Source organism: Vipera berus (assembly GCF_964194415.1).
Source record: "Vipera berus genome assembly, chromosome: Z".
Lineage (NCBI taxonomy): Eukaryota > Metazoa > Chordata > Lepidosauria > Squamata > Viperidae > Vipera > Vipera berus.
Genome location: NC_138205.1, coordinates 111,641,568 through 111,667,559, shown reverse-complemented (window position 1 = coordinate 111,667,559; position 25,992 = coordinate 111,641,568). Strand labels below are relative to the sequence as shown.

The 25,992-nt window shown below is 36.8% G+C and overlaps 1 protein-coding gene across 1 annotated transcript in view; it reads right to left on the bottom strand.

Moving 5' to 3' along the window:
• Positions 1 to 3,828: 3,828 nt before the first annotated feature.
• The window catches only part of GAD2 (glutamate decarboxylase 2), a gene marked incomplete at both ends in the record, with an annotated part of 54,247 nt that continues 32,083 nt past the window's right edge, over positions 3,829 to 25,992 (bottom strand). Inside the window, 11 exons of the mRNA XM_081343604.1 lie at positions 3,829 to 4,002; positions 5,705 to 5,794; positions 7,015 to 7,122; positions 11,164 to 11,313; positions 12,221 to 12,299; positions 16,544 to 16,608; positions 17,242 to 17,358; positions 19,691 to 19,745; positions 22,146 to 22,225; positions 24,092 to 24,207; positions 25,577 to 25,689. Of these exons, the coding sequence (XP_081199730.1) occupies positions 3,829 to 4,002; positions 5,705 to 5,794; positions 7,015 to 7,122; positions 11,164 to 11,313; positions 12,221 to 12,299; positions 16,544 to 16,608; positions 17,242 to 17,358; positions 19,691 to 19,745; positions 22,146 to 22,225; positions 24,092 to 24,207; positions 25,577 to 25,689 (1,147 nt within the window). The remainder of the gene's footprint in view (positions 4,003 to 5,704; positions 5,795 to 7,014; positions 7,123 to 11,163; positions 11,314 to 12,220; positions 12,300 to 16,543; positions 16,609 to 17,241; positions 17,359 to 19,690; positions 19,746 to 22,145; positions 22,226 to 24,091; positions 24,208 to 25,576; positions 25,690 to 25,992) is intronic.

Sequence of the window (25,992 nt, the reverse complement as noted above, 5' to 3'; positions counted from 1 at the left end):
AAACTTCGGCAGGTCTCCGGACGGTGGTGGCTTGGGAGAGGTGCGCGCGATCCCGGAAGCACCAAAGCCTCGGCCGCGCACAAGTCCTCGGTAAGTTTTTTTGTTGACTGGAGTATAAGCCGAAGTGGAATTTTTCAGCCCAAAAAGTGGGCTGAAAAATTCGGCTTATACTCAAGTATATACGGTACCTGAACAACTGGTTCTCTTATTCAGTGCAGGCCTGGACCTCTGAGGCCTAGAACGGACTTCTGAAAGTGGCATCCACACACTTCTGGCAGGCCACTCTAGGCCTGGGAGACCTCCTCCAGGCCTCCCAAGCCTAGACTGGACTTCTGGAAGCAGCAAAATTCAGCTACCTGTTCTGCCGAACTGGTGCAAGCTGGCTGAATCCCACCACCCACCAAGGTGACAATGATCATGATCATCATGATGATGATGTTGGTGGTGGTAGTGAGACAATAAATCTGGCAAGGTCAAGGTACAGTCTAGCCTGGGAGGAGACTACCATGTATATAGATCTATCCTTGGTCAAGTATTCTATCAATATTAGGCACCTGTTGAAAAAGACATCTGAAGAGGAAAATTATCAATTCAAGAAATACCTGTTTCTAAAAAAAGGGGGGGGGAAATCTCTATCTGTTTTGATAAGGTAATAAAAGAGCTAACCACTTTATGTACAAACAAAAGGATTTTCAAGATTTATAATAAAATATTATTAATTTTGTGTTTATCATTAAGAGTTCATGACTCACCAATGCTAGTGATGAACACTGATGTGATAACAGGAACAGCTGGGAGAAATCATGTTTGTCTCCATGACTTTTGCTGAAGGATGGCATAACAGATACAACTAGATCTTACGAACTTTCAAACCAATAATGAAAGTTGGGGATAGACATTAGAGAAAAACTACAATCACATTTTACACTTTTATTTGGGTTCTGAATGACACCACAGATAAAGTACTTTTATCAAATACAGGAAGAACAGGTTGCCGTGGACTTCCCCCAGATACAACAGACAGAGTTAATTTGAAAAAGAAAATCCTGATAGAATTTTTTCATATGAAAACACCATTTGTAGATTTTGGACTTGAACACCAAAATTCTATCTAGAATAAATATAATTGGAGGCAATCCAAGCTACAAACCTCCATCTCTCCTACCCCTATTCTGTCTCCACTTCTAGCCATTGAACTGCTCCATTATCTCAAAGTGCTCCTGCCAATGGTCTGTTCACTTCAGTGGAATTTATATGATTACCATCTGAAGAGAGATTGCATTAACACTAGTGTTTGATAGGTATTCAAATATCCTGATCCATAAAGATGATCAGACTTCCCTCTTCCAATATAACATAGAGATGACTGGGGGAAAGCTCTTACATGTGGAGGTTCTGCATTGTCCATTGGCATCTGCATAGAGACCCATGACTGGGAAAGCTGGTCTAGATCACACTAGAAGAGCTCTTAAACTCTTCAGTACATAAGCTTTAATGTCTAGAATTAAGCACTATTTGTACGAATCAGCCAGAATGGAATCACGGTCTAAAGCAAGTAAGCAATAGAGAAACTAGAAAGGATGAAGTTCTTAACAATATCTAGATTCAGTACTGCTACCAAACACTTATAAGAACAATTCATAATATATTGTACAAGCTGATACAGCAATATATGTCAATTGGCAACACTGTACAGTATGAAATCTAAAGTGTGCAACCCTCAGCATGAGATGGAAAAAAAAATCAGCAACATCATTCAAAAGGCAGCACAACTACAGACACAGTTTTATCTCTTTTTTCCCTATTTTGCAAGTATACAATGAGTCACTAATACGCAAAGTTATATGTGTTCAATAAAATCATATTACATTGCATTTGTATCTTCAAGTATTTTGAGAGAGTGTAAAACAATATTGCTTTACAAACCCAGGTGGCCATGTTGCTTTTTAGTTAAAGCTAAAACCCAATGTTTAAACAGGGTTGCAACTGGAAACTGTTCCAGGATGTGAAACTGAGGAATGACAGATTTCATTTCTTCCAAGATAGCCTTCCCCAACTCAATAGCCTCATGATGTTCTCTAATGTAGCATCCATCATCTCAAACCACTGGCCATAATGGCTAAGACTGATGGGGATTGCAGTCCCAAACATTTGGAGGGCAACACATCAAGGAAATCTGCTTGAAATATGGCTGATCTTGCATCCACAAAAATTAGATGGACCTTCATTTTGTTTCCTTAAGAGAGGTATATGAACTGTGGAAAGAATACTGATTATAATAATCACACATTTATATTAAAATAGCACTCTGTTATATTTTGAAATTCCTTAACACTATATAAGATAAGCTGGTAGTTGTATTCCCATACAATTGTTAGGGGCTAAGCCTAAAACCCAGTATTATGGCTGAATCATTTACAAATTAGAAATAATTCAGGACAGATATTTTCTGCTTTATATTTAGTATCTTAGTTGTTATGCTAGGCCAGTTCTAAGAGTGACATAAATAGTTAGGAACTGTCTAAGAGCTTAGATGTGGGAAACCAATTTCAAATAAATGGATTCGATGTTTTGGAAACATGCATAAGATCACATACATCCCCTGGGACATTAGCAGCCAGCCTCTGAAAGGAAATGTGGTCATAACAGCAGCTACACATATCATGTGGCAAGTACAAATTATTTCCAACTCTTGTACTGCCTTCAGAGATCAACAGAACTGGATGTGTTCTCAAACTCATGTCTCTGCAAGAAGTCTGACAGCCAATCTTTAGAACCTGCTGCGGATCTTTGATGTTACTTGTACTTCCTTACCAGTGGATTGGCCTTTTTATATCCTAAAATATTCATATTTCCTTCACTGGTTCTGAGAATTATAGTGTAGTATAATTAATTAATCTGAAGTGCACCTTTTTTGGGGGAGAAGGCTCCAAATGCAACCCTAATTTTACTTCTAGAGAACATCTGGAAAGATTGTGCTTCTACTTAGGTCATATGGGAAATATCACTAGGAACAGCAGCATTTTGTGACTTCACTATTTTCAGTTTGTTTTCTTATACGTTGCAGATATCTCTTGAGGTTCTGCAGTACTAGACTCTGGAGATATACAAGATAAAACAAACATTTGTTTTTAAGAATTTATGTGGGTTTATGTCTCAAAAGAAGCATTGTTAAACATTTGATGCATTTCATCTAAGGAAAAATAAAATATTTCATTCTTATATTTATTATTTGTCCCTGCAGTTTTTAGAACCCATATAAAATAAAAAAATCTATATTTTACAAAATAGGATCTTTTTTAATATATATATTTATATATTTATATATTTCTTTTGTAAAATTAGATGTATTTAAGTACATCTGAATGTTGCATGTAAATTAGAAATTCTGTTCTAACAGAGTAAAAAAAAGATAAAAGTTACTCAGTTTTAATATGCATTTTTGCATTTTGTTTTTATGCTGCCCCACAATCTGTGGCCATTTGGAAACCATTGTTCTATTGGCTATTTTTAACAAAAGGAATTATTTTTTACTAATCACACTGATCTTAGGGATGAGAATTGTGAATACATATATGTATGCTTGATATGCAAAAATGCAGCCTTTTGTATACTATCTTCCTGGAAAACAAGTTTTTGCAAACTCAGAGGGGAGAAGACAACTTTTTAAAAGGAGCAATGTTCTTGATTTTAAACTGTACTCTACTTTGACGCCACAATATAGAAAGAGAATCACTTTGGAACAAACTACAAATACATTCACCACAGTTTGTGACAACTTAATTGTCTACCTAGAGGTACTTCAGAAGGATCTGGCAGATTATAGGATTATAAATCTTGCCCAAGGCGTTCTATTTCTTCAATCAGAAAATCAATGTCTTGGTGAGCTGCTGCTGGATTGGAGATAACCATGCGGAAAAAATTGACCTTGTCTCCCAGGGGCTGATAGCTGACCATTGTGGTTCCATATTCCATCATTCGAGCTTTAATTATTGGTGCCACCTTCAAAGACATAACATGGAAACCAAATCAATACTGCACAGTCACTTCCTTCTGATTCACTAGTGATGCACTCTGGGAAGGTCTTTGAGGTGTATGTACAACACTACTCAACAGAATGAGGAGCTCTTCAAATTCATTCAACCTGCTTTTTGAGGTGAATACATTAATAGATGCTACCATATCATGGCAACCCACTTCTGGAGAATCACCAAGTCTGAAAGTCTGAAAGACCTCCTACAGCAATAGTCTAAAATTCAGTACAAAAGTTGACAATCTCTTATAATCCTGGATATCACAATTCCATTAAGTTAATGGTCTGAAGATTGCCAACATTTCTGTGAGATTTCAAAAAATTTGGGTGAAATTTCACATCGTGAAAAAACTCTCATGAAGTTTCAGCATTTTCATGTGAGTTGTCAAAATATTTTTAACACACTTTTCAAGGTTCACCAAGATCTCTGGTCATTAAGTTGCTAATCTCTGCTCTACATAGTTCACCAAAACATGTGACTTTGCTTCAGTATAATCTACACAAAGTTAGGAAATCTTGTCCCCTCTAAAGAGTTTTACTTTCAGCTTCCATTAACCTCAGTTTAATTATTCAATGGCCCAAACATTTGTAGAATAAGTACCAGGATATTTTCAAGATGAATTTAACCCAAAGGTTCATTGTGAAGTTATAAATCTCTGTCTTCATTCTCCATTGCCACTAATGGGCTGGGGAGTAATGAAAATATAATTTGTTTCATTTCATAATCTTCCATAAACTGTGCAGGCCGATTAATTAACTAGCAAGGGTTCCCTCTCTATTTAGAAGAGATGTGATAATTGTGAGACACCACCCAGATACAGATGGATGTCCTTAAAAATTGCATAGCAGAAATAAACTTCATTCTGTTCTGTTCTATACCAGGGCTTTTCAACCTTTTCACCCATTGTACCACTTTTAGGATATGGCAACATCCAAGTATCACCAGTCGCCTAGCAAGGTGTTAAAAACTTGATGACCAAAAAAGAAAAGAAAAAGGAAAAGAGTGATGAAGTACAGGTAGTCCTTGACTTACAACAGTTTGCTTAGTGACTGTTCGAAGTTACTGAAAAAAGTGCCCCCCAAGCCACAGCCGAGCAAGACACCTCCCTGCCTGCTCGGCGGCGCTCTTCCTTCTGTCCGAGGTTTTCATTGTTCTGAGCATTTCTGTTGAGGATTGGCAGTGGGAGTGGGGTGGGGTGGGGAGTTTGGTTTTTATTCCCCCCCCCCTCTGCTGGGTGGTTGCAGCAGGTTTTGGTCACTTCACATGACACTGGGACACTGTGACCATCATAAATATGAATCAGTTGCCAAGCTTCTAAATGTAAATCACAAGACCCTGGCGATGCTGCAACATTCCAGCTGATCGGCGCTTCTTCTGGGCTCAGTAGAAGCGCCGGGATCAGCGCTGAGCTGCAGCTGGAGCCTGGCGCTGATCCTGGCGCTTCTGCTGAGCCCTGACAGCCCCGAAGAAGCATTGATCCTGGCGCTTCTGCTGAGCACTGACAGCCTTGCAGCTCCAGCCATCTCTCACTCAGGCTTGTGCAGTGCTGCCACCGGTTCAGCTCATTCCCCTCCCCCGCTACCACTTTTCTAGGATGGTCGTGTACCACCTGCCAGGTGCCAATGTACCACTGATTGAAAAGCCCTGATCTATACTGTACTCCCTTTTACCTTTGAAAGATGGTTCATTCTTTCTTCATTATCTTCTGTATTCCGTAAACTGGGAGGCACGTACCAGAAGCAAACATTTGTGTGTTGAGGCTAATGGAAGAACAATAATGGCAGTAAGCACTGTGTTTTCACTTGTCCCTGGGGTTGCCTTTCCTATGATTGTGATCAGTTGAAATGTTGTTTTTTGTTGTTGTTGTTTATTGACTTTGGTGCAGCAGAGTAAGAATCACTAGCATTGTAATCAATGCATCTACTAATATTTATTGCATCTTATGCTGGGGAAATCATGTTTCACTCCAAATATCTGTTTTCTTAAGAAGGTGACATCCACATTCAAAACAGTCTGAGACACACTAATGGATAATTTTTATCATACATTAGAATTATTTGATTTATTTTTACCTAAGTGTTTGTAGTTCATTGCCTATTACATCAGATATATGTATTCTTTTTCATAAAATTCTCCATTGTGATCCTGTAAAAGACTTAATATGGCTATTCCTCTTGAAACAGAGGGACAGAGCTAGAGAATAAAAGCATTTATTTATACATATTGCAATGATGGGCATGAAAGAAATACTGAAATAATTACAGTAACTTCTTGATGGTATTTGGCTTTTTGAAATGTAATCTCTTTCTTTGAACTTCCACCACCCTCCCTAACCAGTGAATTAGCCCACTGAGAATTGGAAAGTAATCATGCATAAGGCCTGGTTATCTGAGGAATCACCTGTTTTCAATCATCTGGCATGTTCTGGAAAACCTTTCATATATACGTATAGACATATGTGACCATAAACCTTAGCGCTGATTCCTTGTAGCATGAAGATTAATAGAGAAATATTCTCATAGTTGTCAGGTACTTCTATGGTACTATGTCTCTCACCTTAGCCCACAAATAATTTGTGCAGGATACAATTGCTTGTAAATAAGTTTTGAGATCTGTCAGTAACTAAACAGTAGTTAGAGTGCTAGACAAGAAATTAGAGAAATTTTAGTTTATACCCCCACTAAGCCAAAGCTTTGAGATTGTCACATTGTTGTTTTGCCTACATCTTGGATTTACGAGGGGAAAACTGAAGGATGGAATATGACGTATACAGTTTTGAATTTCTGAAAGTGTATTAATATGTCAATTAATAATAAAAATATTAATATATTGATGGAAAATCTCCAACAGCACAATTTTTGCATGATAACTTGGAAGAGAATCCATTGGTGCATTCTCAGAGATCCTATACACTGTACAACTCAGTACAACGGACAGCTAAAACTGTACCTGCTATTCAAAACTACAATTGAAAACATACCTTTCCATCAAACACCATTTCATAGCCTTCTCTGTTCTTAATTTTGTTATATAGATATTCTGCAAGATCCAAGCATTTATCAATATGTGCTTCGAATCCTATAGTGCCCTGCAGAACAAAGCAAAGACAAAAAAACAGCAAGAATGGCTATACAAATCACATTAATTTTTTGAAAAATGGAGCACGCAGTTAAAAGTGGAGGGCGAATAAGTTTGTACTTTCAGATCTGTAAGACAGAGGCAAGCCTTTCTGGGTAAACCAGACAGGAAAAAACAAGATAAATGAAATTTGCTTTATTATAAAGGTACATTAATAGAAACTTGTAAGTCTGAAAGTACAAAGCTACATTGAGAGAGGCTTCCTTATTTTTTTTTTAAGAGACTGCAGACTTCTGCCCTTTTTGTCTGATTATTCCTTGGGCAGCATCTCTTCTCTTTTCTCCAGATCCCCCATGCATTCCATTACAGGAAGTCACAAATGACAACTGTGTGATGCCTTTGCTTAGCAGCCCACAGTGACAGTAACTTCACTTAACAAAAATTAGAAGTGCTAAAATTTCTGTATCTAAGTAGTGGAATCATTTGATATTGCACTTTATCATACATGTCACTTAGCAATGGAAATTAAGGTCCCAATTACCCACGTTAAATGAGAACTATCTGCATATGCAAAACCTACTTTGGATTAAGTGGATCAAAGACCAATTCTATTGGTACTTCTGATATGGAAACTGACAGCTCAACAACATAAATGAATACTCCTTCTCCTTCCTATTATTAAAAAATATATTTATGGCCCAGTTACTCAGTAAATTGAAGGTCAGAAGTTACTTGTGACATGTGAATGAATTGTGTACAAATATGGAGTACAATTATACAGAACACAACCATTGTGCAAAATTGTATATTGTACATACATAGATGAGAAGTCCTCATATTCATACTTTTTTTTGGTGCTTTCTCCCATTTATTGATTTATTTTGGTTCTTTTTCTCCTTTTTTAATTAAGTTAATAAAAGCAACATAAATAATAAATAAAGGTTGAAGACAAAGCTTTACCGGTGGAGCTCCGGATGGCTCCCAACCTTCGCTCCTTCCGACGTGACCTAAAAACATATTTATTTGAACAAGCCGGCCTGGTCTGATGGGTTTAGGGGTATTTTAATGTTATTGTATTAATTGTATTGAATTGGGCTGTAATATTTAATATTTTTTTAATTTTTGTATGTTGTATTTTATTGTATTGCCCTGTACACCGCCCTGAGTCCTTCAGGAGAAGGGCGGTATAGAAATTAAATTATTATTATTATTATTATTATTATTATTATTATTATTATTATTATTATTATTATTATTATTATTATTATTATTATTATTATTATTATTATTATTATTATTATTATTATTATTCTAGAAAGGTTTTAGGGTGTGATGCCATGCATGTATTGGGAGTTTATTGGTTCTAGGGCTATGTTTTCATACTTTATTATATTTTTTTACTTTAGTGAGTTGCTGAAAATCTTTTGATTGCAGTGGGATGAACATTTGATTAATAGATAAAATGATATAAATAACAAAGGAGAGGAAATGATACATTTCATTTCACTGAGTGCTGGAAGGAGTGAACTCAGTGATTGGTAAAGTTACTTCTAGAACACGGGTGTCAAACTCACCACAACATGTGATGTGTTGTGACGTATCACGACTCTTTTTGCATTGCCGGCAATGGGGTGGGTGCAGCTTTGGTATGATGAAACCGGCTCACGGGCCAGCTGACACCCCTGTTCTAGAACAATGAATGCTGATTGACTTGTCTTAAGGTGAAAAACCACCTCCAAAAGATCACCTCAAGCTGAACAATGATAACACCATGCTGAATTTTCTTCACTGTGCAGATAGTATGTATAGCAGATTAGGGTGGATTTAATTTGTGTTGGGAATGATTTATGGATACTGGAATAAACAGTGATGGAACAAAGATCTCTATAACAAACACTAATTATTTATTTATTGCTGTTTACAATAATGAATCATTTTTTAGACAACTCATGCCAGAAAAATTGGAATCATTATGCAGGAAGTATTTATTTGGCAACTCCTTTTCAAATGGCCAAAGAGGTGGTCCTTTGAGGTTTCTTACAAATATGCCCCAGAAAAGAACAGGTTTTTAATTTGTTTCTCCACATCAATAATGTGCCTATTCTTAATTGCTGCCTAAAGTGGAAGCAGGTGTTTTCATCACAGTTTGCCACATCTAGTTTTAAGAATTCCTACAACGAAATCCTTTCTGTTTCCCAAAAGCTTTTAGCTTGATTTCATTAGTGTCACAATTGTGCTACCAACTAGCAAGAGCTGGATGCCAAGGCATAATTGCATGACATCAAGTGTTCTAAGCTTGACAGTGACACCCACTTTCTGGGTGTGTACCCAGAGAAAGGTAAACGTTTTTGTATCATTGTTTGTTGGCTACTCCCAGCATTCTTCTCTTATTTGCTTCTTAAAGAAACAGAGGTCTTATATAAGACATTGCACAAGTTTACCTCCAAGCTGCAGTGCAGAAGGACTAAGAAGGGTTGCCTAGCAACCAACAATTTTGATTTGTCCAAAGCACAATGGAGATGGAAGCAAAATGTTCCCTTGACCATTTTTTAAAAATCATGTATTGGTAGGATAAGGGGAGGAATAGGCAGAAGGACAATGTCAGAACATAAAAATGCTTGAAAATTTAAATGGAACCAATAGAAAAATTGGCATGATCATAGAGTAAAGGCCCCCAACCTTTTGGGCACCAGGAACTAATTCCATGGAGAGAGGTTTTTCCGTGCACCTGGGGGTGCGTGGTTTTGTGCGCTGCCTGCATTCCATGGATGGGGCTTTGCTTGTTTGTGTGGACCAGTTGCTGGCATGTCGCAGCCGGGTACTGGTCCACAGATCGGGGTTTGGGCACCTCTGGTCTAGAGCTATGTATAAATATTTTAGTAGCATGGGTAGGTGATGGGCAGGGTGATGATATGACACATATATAGGAAGACACATATATAGGAAGACACACATATATATTCCCTCCTCAGCACTTTTGCCAATTTCTCTCTCATTGCATCTATTTCAGAAGGTACATTAGATTGTTATGTTTTTCTGCTTTAAAATCACAGGAAACCTTGGCTTCCATTTTCTGCAATTATAATTTGGGACTAACAGGGTTGGGGCTGTATGAGGACCTTGGACTCAAAGTGTTCCCCACTACAGAAACACTCCTTTTCAAGGAATACCCTGATGGGAATTTGGAGATGGAGCATGAGTTAAAGAAATTGGGAAATGGAATCAAGAAAATAGTTTAGCTGAAGATATACCTGGATGTATACAGCAATATATATTATCTTCTCAGCATACCCCAAATAAGTAGCATTATCAATGATGTTCCAAGCACTTCACTATAGATCATTCCAAGGAAATTAACAGACCTGGTCTTATCTGCACCATGGTGGCGTAGTGGTTAAAATGAAGCATTGTAGGCTACTTCAGCTCACTGCCAAAGGTTCAATCCTCAACATGTCAAGGTTGACTCAGGTTTCCATCCTTCTGAGGTTGGTAAAATGAGGACCCAGATTCTTGGGAGCAATATACTGACTCTGTAGCCACTTAGAGAGGAATGTAAAGCACTGTGAAGTGCTATATAAGTCTAAGTACTATTGCTATCTCTGAAGTTTAACAATTTTCCTTATTGCATTTTGAGATCCCTGGTTTGAACTACTCTTATCCCTACACGGTGGCTCAGTGGGTTAGGACGCTGAGCTTGTCGATCAGATGGTCGGCAGTTTGGCGGGTCGAATCCCGAGTGCCGCATAACAGAGTGAGCGCCTGTTACTCGTCCTAGCTTCTGCCAACCTAGCAGTTCGAAAGCACGTAAAAAATGCAAGTAGAAAAATAGGGACCACTACAGTGGGAAGGTAACAGCGTTCCGTGTGCCTTTGGTGTCTAGTCATGCCGGCCACATGACCACGGAGACGTCCTCAGACAAACGCTGGCTCTTTGGCTTTGAAACGGAGATGAGCACCGGCCCCTAGAGTCGGAAACGATTAGCACGCATGTGCGGGGGAACCTTTACCTTTACCTTTTACCTTATCCCTACAAACATCATCAAAATGCTTACCTTTGCTCGCCACATCAGCCATAGTTTAAAGACATCAACGTGGCGTCCACATTGCAATGCTTTGTCTCCAGTGTCGTAAGAGAGATCATAATGCTTATCTTGTTGGAAGAGGTAAGAAGCATGCATTTGATTGCAGCTTTGCATCAACCCCTTAAAAAGAAATAATAACACTCTACATAGTTCTGATTTATTGCATCTTAAAGAGCTACTTGTTGTGTTGGAAAAGGTACCAAAAGAAGCAGGCAAAATGATTGAGAAGCTGAAGAAACTCTCCAAGAAAAATTCCCACAGTGTTTGGAAGTTTACAAATAAGGCAAGTACAGGGACAATGTCAAAAGTGTATACAATTATGCAAAATCTGGAAAGCAGGGTAATTTGTTAATATCAATATCTGTGGGATCATTCAATGAAACCTGGCATGAATAGCTATGTATAGTTTCTAGTCTAGAGAGTCTAAGAAATCTTATTGCATTTGTAATTTATTTATGGGCTTCTGGACTCCAGAAGATGGTAGAGGACAGGAAGGCCTGGAGGAACGTTGTCCATAGGGTCGTGACTTCGCAGCTAACAACAACAAAAAACACTGGAATCTATTGTGGATATAGAATTGTGGGTCTTTATCACTTCCACACAAGTGATATTCTTGAGTTATATATTACAGTCCAGTGTTGCCTATTCTAAATAAAGTGTGGATCAAAGTCACTAAAGCAATTTCCTACACCTCTTTGATGAAAAATAATTTAAATACAAAAAGGATTTAAAGAAAAGATTGGACAACTATTTGTCTGGGATGGAATAAGACTTCTTCTGCCTTGGGCAGAGGGTTAGACTGGAAGACTGCCAAAATCCCTTCTGGACCTTTAATTACATATACCTTTTTCCTACTGGACAGTTACTACGAAGCTTATTCTAATTTTGGATTTAAAAGTCATTGAACATTTTTGTTTTTAAATTTCAGATGTTACCTTAATTAAAAGTCTGTCACAATTATAATAAGCATATGAAAAGGCAAAACTTTGAAGGCAACAAGACATAATCCAAATTTTTAGAGGCTCACCTCTTCGCGCACAAGCAAGGCAGAACACTGCAGAGGAACTCCCATCATTTTGTGTGGGTTCCACGTCACAGAATTTGCTCTGGAACAAAAACCAAACTTTAAAAGGAAGTGAAAGTTAGAACAATTAATCAGTGGAACAACTTGCCTCCAGAAGTTGTGAATGTTCCAAAACTGGGAAGTTTTTAAGAAGATATTGGAGAGCCATTTGTTTGAAATGATATAGGGTTTCCTGCCTGATCAGGGGGCTGGACTAGGTCCCAGAGTTGGCACCTTCCAACTTTGTTATTCTATTCTATTCTATTCTATTCTATTCTATTCTGTTCTGTTCTGTTCTGTTCTGTTCTGTTCTGTTCTGTTCTGCTCTGCTCTGCTCTGCTCTGCTCCGTTCCGTTCCGTTCTGTTCTTGAAATGATCAAGGACTGTAATCTTAGAAGCTCAGATGGAAAAGCAAATATAGGATTTTTGTATGGTCAAAAGCAATAAGACTGAAAATAAGCATTTTTTTAAATAAAGAAGAAAAGAAAAAATAGACAACATAATTATTTGATGTCACCATCAGACTTCTATTCAACTTCACTGGATTTGCAGACAATCTTTTTTTGGTATTTAATACAAAGATTAGGTACATCAGCTATAGTGCTAAAAATAAACTTCTTCATTATCTGAAACCAGAATTTTAATATTTACCTATAGCATTTTGATTTTCCATACTGATTCATCTTTACATACATTTTAGAAGATAATTATTAATATTGGTTCAATAGGTATGAAACTGAGGTTGATAAAACATGTACAATGTTTCGATTTTAGGTTTCACAATGAGCAGAGGATATATTGAAGTTTCACATCTATATCATCTGTTTTGTTTTTGTTTTGTTTTGAGGAGAAAAGCATTATCTGATGGCATTTTATATTTATGTTTCACATTAGTTCTGGAAGGTGGGTAATATTAAGTCATTAGGATGTGTGATAATGAACCTATACTTAGTGAGAAGCTAAGTAAAAGCTAAAATACTATATATAACACTAAAATACTGATTTACATGTTGCTATCCATCACACACCATTGTTTCCTGCTACCTTGAAAAAATAGTTTAGAACTTTCTACTTCTGAGCTCTCTACAATCTAAACCTGGAATATTGGAATTGTTAAAATATTTTTAATTGAATTACTTAGGATTTGAAAGTTTGGCTTAATTCGGCTTAAACGTAGTTTCATTAAAACAAATGCCCCCAGTCTCCTTATTAACATGTAGAAGAGGGAACAAAGCAAGAACCCAGGATCAGCTGAAGATTGTTCATATGCTCCTATAAAGTATTAGGAAATATTATAACAGAATATAGAATAATGTATTCCATGCATTAGAGTAAGCAATAAAGTAGTTTACCCATGTGTGGTTTAGTAGATTGAGTAAATGCAACCATTAGAGTTCAAGCTATGGTTTAAGGCTTGAACTATAAATTCAGACAGCTGTAGTGAAGCAAACCTTAGTGAAGCAAAATATGCAGTCAACATATTAAACAGTATAACTGAAGAATTGTCCTGGAAATGTTGGAAGTATGAATTCAGTGTCTCTGATTCTTCATGAACCACTAACTACAAGGCTACAGATATAATATTAAGGATTTATTCAATGTTCTGTCTTTGTTATTCTGCCAATGTTAGATGTGAAAGACCAGAACTACACATTATGTTTTAATTAAATAACTTTATTGCTCATGTCTATGCACAGGAATATTCTCAACTAATGGTTAGCACTTACTAGAAATTAAGTAAGGATCAACAGAATTCATGGAGGGTTGGAGTTAGCACATTTGTGGCTATGTAAGAGTTAGCACATTTGTGTCTATCTTCTAGTCTTTGCCTAAGAGATTGCTAATCTCAGAGTCACTTTCTTCTCTTTGAGTCTCCTTCTGATAGGATGCTGTTAGGTGCTAGGCTTTGCCCAGGGGCAATTTGGTAGTTAAGACACCAGACAAGGAGAACTGGGCCATCCTGAGTTCTAATTTTCCTCTAGGCACCAGGCCAGCTAGGTGATCTCGGACCAGTCACTCTCTTTGAGCCCTAGGAAGAAGGCAAGGACAAACTATTTCTGAAATCTTGTCAAGAAAACTACAGAGTCATGTCCAGAATTTGGAGAGAGAGAGAGGGGGAGAGAGGGAGAGAGGGAGGGAGGGAGGAAGAGAGAGAGAGAAAGAGAGGAGAAGAGAAGAGAAGAGAAGAGAAGAGAAGAGAAGAGAAGAGAAGAGAAGAGAAGAGAAGAGAAGAGAAGAGAAGAGAAGAGAAGAGAAGAGAAGAGAAGAGAAGAGAAGAGAAGAGAAGAGAAAGGCCTTGCTTTTATAATGCATTTTCTTTAAACATCTCCTTTCTGTTGTGGTTTCAACACCTACTTCAGTAATTATTGCTTAGATTAGATTCCTGCTCTCAGGAATGCTCACACAGAGTTTCAACAGGAACTTTCTGTACAACTAATATATTTTTGGCCAATATCTTTCAAAAGATATTACATGCCTATAACACCCTTTTTCATACATCTTTCCTAAAGAATCCCATAGCTAAACTAACAGTTGGGGAAAGAGAAGAGACCCATCACTCACAAAGAAAGTAAACTGAAATTATGTTCACACTTCTGAATATTCATAAGAAGCATTGGACTGTATATCTAATTGATGAAATCCAGGTTGTGTAGCAACATGTACAGAAGTCACAATTATGTTTTTTAAAGGTAAAATAAAGACTATTTAAAATAAGTTTGAAAGAAAAACCTATAGGTACAATATAGAACTCATAAGAAAACAAAAGGGGGAGCATTTAATTAATCTGTATGTCAATGTAAATTTTATATTGTTATTCTATTTTAGATTGAGTTCCAGTTTTGGCCTCGTGACGTAGCCTTTTAGATGAAAGAATTGCTTAGATGCTTTTAAATGAACAACACAATGTTCCTGTAAATATAAACCCTGAAACAAAAAGAAAAAACAGTGAGCACTAAAATGAGAATCTTCTATAAACTTTAAATCCTTAGACATTAAGTAATGAAAACAGAGGCATCATCAGAAAATTCTTAATTCTCAATGCTTTGCATGCACTTTCAGCAAATCTCATTTTTTCAGTTGAAACATGCAGGTTGATCATGTTGATATATAATGCTAATCTTTGCTACTCCATATATATGAAAGGAACCTAACCAGAACCAGATCGATTTGAAGACCTGAATAAAGCTTAAAGTGTGTGTGTGTATTTGTGTGTGTATGTGTGTATGTGTGCATGTGCATGTCTATGTGTTAAACAATATTCAGGTCTTCTGTCACCTAAATTTGAATTTGCTCCTTTCCTGCACTCTCATTTCACTTCCATACATACTTTAATGATAAAAAAAAATCTCCAATCCTCACGGGTTTTTTTGTGAAAAAGAATGAATAGGCAAAGGTACAATGATAGAAAGTAAAATTGTAATATAAGGTTTTGTAATATAGTCAGGACATGGGTGGTATCACGATGGAGTCCACAATTGTGCAATCAACCTCTCCCCCACAATGTTATGAATGCTGCATACTTGATACTTATAAAATGGGAAGAGGCTTTAATCTCAAACTGGTCAACATCTAGATGTGTTTTTTTTTGTAATTCTTGCAAATGCCGTTATGTAAGCATTTTGCACCAGACTTCCTTGATGTCAACTGTCCAATTGGCAGATCCAGAAAAAGACACTGCTGGGTTATTATTTTACCAAGAATATAAACTTTACTGATTAAACTATATTGGCACAGATGAAACGAAACCAGCTCTGGGTTTCCTGTGCAAAAGCTACCATAGCTAATCCCCCTTTTTCCCATGGGCCATTCACAGTCCATTATGTCCACCAATCACTTCTCTTCATTTTGCTATGGAAACCAGCGGGCCACACTAGTCCACCTGTTCAATGTGTCTTTGGGTTGGAGCACTCTCTCATGGGGACAGCCGATGCTCAGATTGCAATTGCCCCTTCCCCACCCTTGCATTCCATCCCACCTCCTCCCTTTTCCTTATCAAGCTGTGAGTGAAGCGGAATATAGGTGAAAGTGCAAATCAGTCTTGACACCTGATCCCAACTGCCCATATTTCAAGGGTTTTAGTTCTTAGCTTGCATGACCAAAACCCGTAACATATGGAAATTATTGGAATTGGTGCTTAAAAAACTGGAGAATGCCTAACAGGAAAAAAAAATTCCTAGACAATTATTTCAAGCATGTTAAATTTGTTTAATTTTTTCCAGGTTGAGGTTTCCTGGTATCACTGTGCACTGTGTGAGAAGCATATCATAATATTGTTAAAAGCCATACCTGTCAATGCCATTTAATTTCCATTTATGTTTTCTTGACATCAGTAGCCCACCACCCCAAGCTCCCTGGAAAAAAGTAGATTGCAATCATCAGTTCTATTAAATAATCATTCAGATTTTCAAAAACATAACATTCACATATTTAAATATGTTAATCACTTATTATTAGCTTTTTACTTATTTGGGGAAGCAATTAAAACTTTGCGAATTGCCAAAGGTAGATTTTGAACAGTTTCCCAGTAACACTACTGTAATTTGCAGCATATGTTGGAACTAGCTCGAATGCCTTTTAAAACATTAATAAATCTTTCAGCACAAAGATATTCCATATATATACTGTATATTTCTATCTCTATCTCTATCTCTATCTCTGTCTGTGTAATGTACCATTGTGGATACAGATAAGTTGTATTTTTTTGTGTAGGATTGATTTATCTATCACAGTTAAGCAGTTAAGCATGAAGTCTACATAAGATAGTATATCTTTGCACATCAAATGGTTCACCACCTTTAGAGCCATCCTGTTATCTTTGAGAAACAGAAATCCTTTCAATGTTCCAAAGATTCTGTTAAGAAGTTTATTTTCACATGAAGCAATATAACCTAGGCACAGTTAAATCCTCTGCTTCTGCATTATCATCCCCACCAGCCGACCCAGTACTGGATTTACAATCCGATGCTTGAAGATTTCATACTCACGTCCACATGCATCCATATCTTATACTTCTTGCAAATATCAGCAATAGCTATAAGCGGATCAAAAGCTCCGTATACCGTAGTTCCTGCAGTGGCACTTACTAGAAAAGGAACAAATCCCTACAGGAAAATTAAAAAAAAACACCTATTTCAGCAGAGATTAATTCCTTCTTCTCTGGCAATGCCTAAGAGACCACTTTCTGTTATGAGGCAGCCAAGAGATTACACAGTACTTACTATTACAGTTACTTTATTTGCCATGTGATTGCTGTTTCTAACAGTAGGAGGCAGCAAACTGCCAAAACAATAGAAATGATTCAGTATTGTTTACCTAAACAACCTAACAGGATACATAACAGAGCATTCGAAGTGCAATCTTAAACTCTCAGAGCAGAAAGAACCTAATTAAATGTCTTCAACTTCCTTACATTTCATCTAAACACTGTCAGGGGACCTTTACAGTAACTCAGCTCTTACTGTGTGGACATACAATAATGTTTTTGCTGAAATGGCTACATAACACTCGAATTTTATCAGACTAATAGGATGTATTGTTTTCCACAACTGGGAGAGATAATATTTTTAGGAAAGCAATTGGCTAATAAAATGCTATCGACGAGTTGTTACCTTTGCAAATTTACCAGAGATTGAGCGATGCTTGCTTGGTTGCATGAAACCTCCTTTTAAAAAAGGATGAAAGGAAATTCAATAAAATTCATGTAGGTTTGGTTGTGATCAGGCAGAAAAATTGCAGATTTTAAAATGAAGACTAGGGACAAGGTATGGCTAGTTCTGTAATCAGTGAAGAATACTGGGGTGCCAGGGGAGACACAAATTCCAAATCAACAGCAACACACTGGTGAAATGGGCACAGCCCCTACATTTTCTGCATTGCATGAGAAAAGCACATCTTCTTTCCCCTGTCCTTATCAATTTCTACAGAGGGATGGCTGAGAGCATCCTGTCATAGAGCACCACAGTCCGGTTTGGAAGCATCACTGCTTCAGACAGGAAGGCAGTGCAGAGATTGTTGAGGATGGCTGAAAAGATGATTGGCAGTTCCCTCACTTCCATCCAGGACATAGCACATAAGCGTTGCTTGAGCAGGGTCCACAAGATTGTCTGGGACACTACACATCCTCTTCACGACCTGTTTTCCTTGTTACCTTCTGGGAGGAGGCTCCGTGGTATCCGAAGCAGAACATCCAGATTCAGTCACAGTTTTGTTCCTTACAGTATTAACCTTGTGAACTCTAAAGCTTCCTCTTTCTGCTATGTATTCAACATGGACAGTGTGCCCACAGTAAAAATGATAATAAAGGTTATCTATCTATCTATCTATCTATCTATCTATCTATCTATCTATCTATCTATCTATCTATCTATCTATCTATCTATCTATCTATCTATCTATCTATCCATCCATCCATCCATCCATCCATCCATCCATCCATCCATCCATCCATCCATCCATCCATCTATCTATCTATCTATCTATCTATCTATCTATCTATCTATCTATCTATCTATCTATCTATCTATCTATCTATCTATCTATCTATGGAAAAAAGAGCTTATAACCCTTTTCTGGTTTCTCTCTCTATCTCTGTCTCTCTCTCTCTCTGTCTCTCTCTCTCTCTCTCTCTCTCTCTCTCCCTCTCTCTCTCTCTCTCTCCCACCCCCTCTCTGTGTGTGAGTGAGTGAAAATGTCAAAAAAGGCAGCCACAATCATGTGATTGATATCGCACTCTCTTTTACATGCATTGTGACACACCAAATTTTGATTGCATAGTTGTGGTCTTGACATTTTTTGACACAAAACAAACAAACAAACAAACACACACACGGATGGACGGATGGACAGACTGGACTTTCTCCCTTTTTTTCCTTCAATTTCATTCCATTCACTCTAGCTTCATAGTTTCTTGAGAAGAACTGAAATGTTTGCACATTATTCTGGAACATTGAGAACTGTCTAATAAAAGTAGTTCCTTAATGTGAATTTTGAAGGTAATTTGTGTTTTGTTTCTTTGTTTTTACCTAACTTGGGAAAAATCCAAAGCCAGCAATAAGATCGTACACAAGAGGAAGAGGATTTTAGAAGTGAGGGTGAGATTTCATTCTCTGAGGGAACATCACATATCAGCAACCATTTTTTCCCCTTTCAGATAATTTCTTCTCTTTCTCAAAATTTTACAGAATTGGACTTTTAAAACTTGACTAAGTATCGATATGCACATTTTTAATTTATTATTTTTACTTAGCCCTGGACAGAGCCTTAAAACAAAGCAAAACTAATCCAGAGAATCAGATCTATTATCTTTAAATGGCCTTGATGGGACTTTTAATCCAGCATATTGGTGAATACTGAAAGCATGATAGCATGAAAAATGTTATATAGCTAAAATATCTTAATGGCATTAAGTAGAAACTTTAGATAGAATTAACTTGCCTTTTGCTTTGCCTCAACAATTCGTCTTTCAAGATCAGATGGAATCATTTTTCCCCTGGAATAAAGAATTTCAGTATGATGGATATGGATATAATCAAACTAACCACAAAGTGTTTTCGAGTGTCTTATCCAAGATAAGCTTCTATTTATGAAAAACTGTCTTTTGCTGCTTATAAACTGTCAGAAGCATTAGCTTATCTGTCAGGTTATAAAGCAACAAAATTTATACAACACAGTAAACCTAATTACAGAATAAAATAATTTCCCAACAATTCATGCAATATGCTGAGGAATAGTCTAAGCTGGCTCATTTGCATAACCTATGATACCATACAAAAATTAACCCAGTTTAACTGCATGCAAACTTTGCATATTGTACAAATGCACACATTAAGTTTTACCTGATATAATTATAAACTCTTGTTTTTCGGGAGGTTGTTCTCTAATCTTACCAGTTGTCTTGAGTGGGTGATATCAAAGAGTCAAATCAAATTTATGAAATGATTCATTTTTCCATTGTTAATTTGCCTTTTAAATTCTTTGTCAAGCACGTGGGTCTAAAAGGTACTTGATAAACCCTGGCAATCTGATGAAGCATGCTATGCAGCTTCCAAGGACTGTACCACTCTAGGGTGCATAAATGGAATTTTCAGCATAAGGAACATTTTTAATGAACTCTTTTGTTAGCTACATTTCTGCAGAAACCCACTATGCATAGCATGAGTCTTCCTTTACCAGAGGCCTGGGAATTTGAGGTTCCTGTGTAGTATCTTAGCTGTTTTTAGCCCTGCACTGTTCTGAACAGAGAGTTCTGGCATTATTTCTGGGATATTTTATTTTATTTTATTTTAATTCCATTTATATCCCGCCCTTCTCCGAAGACTCAGGGCGGCTTACAAGCTTAGCAGTAGCCTTCATTGTATGTATATGCCTGCTTATTAGGGCTTTCACACACCCCCAAGCGGCACTATTACAAAGTCAGCTTAATTGCCCCCAACAATCTGGGTCCTCATTTTACCTACCTCGGAAGGATGGAAGGCTGAGTCAACCTTGAGCCTGGTGGGACGCGAACCTGCACTAATTGCAGGCAGCTGGTGTTACTTAAGGAGGCATTAGCCCACTGCTCCACCAAATGTATGTTGGAACTGCTCTCCCATCTTAGGAGTTACAACTCTAAGTGCTCCTATCGCCACTTTTTTTTTACAAAAATCATATTTAAAATAACTAGTAGAGAAGAAAAAAACATTTGGAGTCCTTGCTGTTCTTCTTCATTGACTGCTTCTTTGTATGTTTTCCTTACTATATTTTTACTGTTGTAAAAAGTTATCTGGGCATGTTATAAACAACACAATATAAACAAGAAATATTATCAAGCCTGAATCAGAGTTAAATTATTTGAATTGAGACAGTCAAACTAAAAGATTCAAAGAAATGGTATCAAAACCATCTCCTTAGCACCACGAAATCTCTCTCTGGGAAGTCTTTCCATAACTGAGGTGCTACTATCAGAAAAAACCCCTTCTCCCTAGCAAGAATAAGTGACCTGTTTATTTGCCCCGTGCACTGAAAACAATTCCCTGAAGACTTGGTAGGTGCAAAGAGGAGACAAGGGGTTTTTTGGTATTCAGGCTTTAACAATTACAGAAACCCATGAAGATAAGTCTTGAGCAGACACTGTAGGAAATAGAATTAGCAACAATTCCTACCTTAGACCACTCTCAGTGGCCATAAAAAGTGCAACACGATATTAGATCAAAGACAGAAAACTGCCATTTTACAATGAAAAGTAAATATGATAAGCGGCTAAATATTTCTAAAACAACTTTCTGGGCAAATATTCATCCCAATGGAACTTATTAAAAAGAAAAGAAAATCTGCAGTATTCAAAAACAGATTAAAGGTAAAGGTAAAGGTTCCCCCGCACATGCGTGCTAGTCGTTTCCGACTCTAGGGGCCGGTGCTCATCTCCGTTTCAAAGCCGAAGAGCCAGCACTTGTCCGAGGACGTCTCCTTGGTCATGTGGCCGGCATGACTAGATGCCAAAGGCACACGGAACGCTGTTACCTTCCCACCGTAGTGGTCCCTATTTTTCTACTTGCATTTTTACGTGCTTTCGAACTGCTAGGTTGGCAGAAGCTGGGACGAGTAACAGGTGCTCACTCTGTTACGCAGCACTTGGGATTCGACCCGCCAAACTGCCGACCTTCTGATCGACAAGCTCAGCGTCCTAACCCACTGAGCCACCGCGTCCCCTAAAAACAGATTGCTTCCTATTAAAATGTATCTATTGCATCCATAAATAAAATTAATAAAGGGAAATTGCCAACATCTTGAAAAAGAATAAACTGAGGTTTTGGCAATAGCACATATGAATGCTGAAATTTTATGAAATCTTTCTGGATAAATTGGGTTGATTTGGGTGCTGACCTTTCATTAAATTAGACGTTCTGCTTACCTTTCATCACATCTGATCAAAATCACACTGTCAGTACCAATTCCTAAGGCAGCTGCCCCTTTCTTCACTGAAAAATGACTCTGAAAAAGTATATTGATTATTTTGTAGATGGAAGCAATGCACCGATATATTTCTCCTGTGAAATAATGCTCTTGCATTTGTCTTCTTTGCAAACTAGTGAAAGATTTGGAGTAATTCTTTAAGGGTTTGTAAAAAAATGTGAAATCCAGTTTCACCTTAGAAATTGACAATGCATTATGATAAAGGCTTTCATCAGAAGTGTTGTCCTGAGCCTATAAAGCAAGTCTAATCAAGTAATGATATTATAAATGAATTTGCAGAAGACACAGTAAGTACAGCAGTTGTTGATACACAAACCTTTGGGCAGTGGGTAAGTTGAATCCTATTGTTTTTCTTTTCTATACAATTCTCCCCATCCATATTTATATTTATCTGAAACAATCCTATTGGGAGAAATTGGGGAAACTCATATTTGGCCTTGAAAAGTTTGAGAAAGTATGTGATGTGTGCTCAAATTCCTGAAAATGGAGGCGCTTATAATTAAGAAGACTGACCCATCCTCTATTTCCTCTGACTGACATGTAATGTATTCTGAATGCAACTTTTTCTTGCAGACCTACTGTAGCCCCACAGTCAAACATCTTAACAATCAATGGCTGTTTTTTTTAATAGCCTTGAGCCACAATTTAAAATTTCTGCATCTCTTCTTTTCATTGTTATTTTATCATTATATTTTACAGTTTGTATCACAGTTTTCATGTATTTCCCGACCCAAAAACATACAGCCAACATTTACGTGCCTGATTAGGAACTAGGGATTGTAATGATGGGTTTTAGGGATTGCACGTGGTTCTGAATGCAGGGTGCCAGCCCCCTAATCTAAATGTGGAAGAAATTTAAATCCCAGAGCTCAGAATCTCTTCAAGAGTGAGAGAGGTGACATATAAATTGAGTGATTGATTGATTGATTGAATGAACGAATGAATGAATGAATCAATCAATCAATCAATTTATCTCCTTTGTGAATAAATCAGAGGACCTTGAGTGACTATGTCTTGATCTGTTAGTCCCATAACTGTAGCTTCATTCAAACAATATTTTAATTAGATTAAAAAATAGAATTGGTTGGTCCGATAACTATATCCAAACAAATAAATTATATAAATGGCTTACTAGATTATCTGATTCTCCTAAAATGCTGACCAGCAAACTCTTCAACACTAATATTACCATGTTGTTCAAACCTAGACACTAAGTCACCTAGCACATTTTTAAAGAAAATTATTGACTTGATATAAAACAAAGAGTTTTGAATTCTAAGTATTTATATCAATTCCATTGTTAACAATTGTCCTCATGCTGGATTCCACAGGAATGATATTCAATTGATCTAATCAGCATTAGACATCTCAGAGCCTTATGAAGCCCTTAAACCACCTTTCTCAAGATCCTCTCTGATCACCATTGTTGAAAACTGATGGTATGGAAAGAGAATCATACTGAAACCATAATCTAAGTTATACAATAAATTTTAAAAATAGTTTAAAAATCCTGAAACTCCACCATCTGCAGAGCACAAGAAACTGCTCCAGAAAATTCTAGGCCGGCCACTTCATATCATAATTTCATATGCTGTAGGTTCCAGCAACTCAATAATAAACAAAAAATTAGTGCAACTCCTGAGCATCAAAACTTTGCCAAGTGCTCATTTAAAGGCAGGATTAATTTCAAATTAACATTCATCCATAAATGCTGCTGTATAAATCATTTCAAAAAGAAGGAGTCATTGGTGCTAATATGGGATCCCTTGTGTGTAAAACAATAAACATGCATCCAAAAGAAGAATATATTTTTTAGAAAGAAAGCAACTATATAATATTAGCCACAGGTAAGGTAAACATAAAGGATGGCAGAGGAACACCTACATGTTCTGAGGTGAAGGCAACCAGCCTTGGAATAGCTGCCATTCCTTTCTCTTTGACTTCTGGGAACATCTTGAAACGTGCAATCAACATAGCATACATGTTAGATATGGCACCACCTGGAGAACACAGTAACAAACTGTTACTTTTTTTTATTCACAGTTCACATACAAACTACACTTGTTGTAAGAACCTTTTTCAAACTAGACATTTCCTCAGGGCTTAATCCAAATACAGGTACCATAAATTCTCACTCATTCAGTTTATAACCTGCTATTCATTTGCTGAATTTTGAAGGCAGATAATGCAAGGAAATAGAAAATAAAACAGAAGACAAAAGCAATAAAAATAATATATATAGCGCATTTTACTTTCGACTCTTGTTTGATTTCATTTGCTCAATGATCCTTTCACTATTAAAAAGGTAGATAATCTAAACTTCTTCGGAAGAATTTGGAATTTGCTATTTTTTATTTTCCTATCGCCTTCCCTTAAAATTTCTTAGATTTGATACCTTAGCTCGAAATTGAAAGAATAGAGAGTCTTACCTAGGACAACTTATTGTCCTACTTCTAGAATGTACATTCTGTGTCTCTATTCTTCACTGATCAAAGTTTTTTCAATATAATCTCAATAAAGGACATTCTGTTTCAATAGCCAGAGTTTGTTTAGGCAGAGAAGACTGCAGAAAACATTTCTTTTACTGAACTGGACTGTAATAACCCCCAATTTGCACAGTGATTATTCAGACACAGATATGTGTTTGCACAGTTTGATAATTCTATTGTGTGTTTAAATATTTGCAGTGCAAAATAGGTTCAATCTTTTTAGCTACCATTTTGCACTATGTTATATCTGACTCTGGCAAGTAGATTTGGGTTCTGCTTTAAAAAAATAGAATGAATTTTGCTTTCTTTACTACATAATTATTTTAAAGAGATTTCTGTTAATTGAATATCTAATCCAACAGTCTTGTTTAAATTAGATTCATGCATTGAGATAAGACATTAAGTAATAGTTTGTAGTAAATCATAATTGGCTTACATTACTTGTTAAGTAAAAAAAAGTCATATCATGGCCTAGTGTAACTGTAATAGCTTTGATGAGTTGCTTACATCATTAAGGAAACTAAATAGTGTATGCCTGTTTAAATTCCCTAAATGAGAACAACATTAGCTGTTCTAATATCCATATAGCACTCTTATCCTAATATTTACTAGGTCTACATCAGCCTGACCTCATTATTAAATACTATAATTTCTTATTTATTTCATTCAAATTAGTGAATATTATGTACTACAGAACTAAGGAGAGGTATTTCATTTGATTGCATCTTCTCAAACTGTCATTTGATTCTCTATAAAGCAGCACAATTTGCTTGAATGTACTTAGAGCAAAGGTTCATTTGAACATGCTGCTTATCATATTAGGTTGTCTTCAAAGGTATTGTATATCCTAATCATGAAAGTACAAAGAAACATCACTTACCAGGTGAAAAGATTCCATCACCAGCACCTCCTGGCCAACCAATTATTTCTCTCATTTTTCTTAATGTGACGTATTCCAATAGTACAAACACAGGAGCAATTTCATAGGTGAACCTAGAACATAGCAATGTCTGCATCTTATTGACTAAGTAAAAGTACTGGTGGAATAACCCACTTCATAGAGCATAGAATATAGAATAATACAGTTGGAAGGAACCTCGAAGGACTTCTCGTCCAACCCCCAAGATTTGTTGCTTGATTATCTCTTCCAAGATCATCCCAGGTATTGATGTCAGGCTGATTGGTCTGTAATTTCCTGGATGTGGTTATTTTTCTCTCATTTTTTGAAGTTGGGAACCACATCAGCTCTTTTCCATTCCTCGGGTAGTTCCACAGTGCTCCAAGAATTTTAAAAAT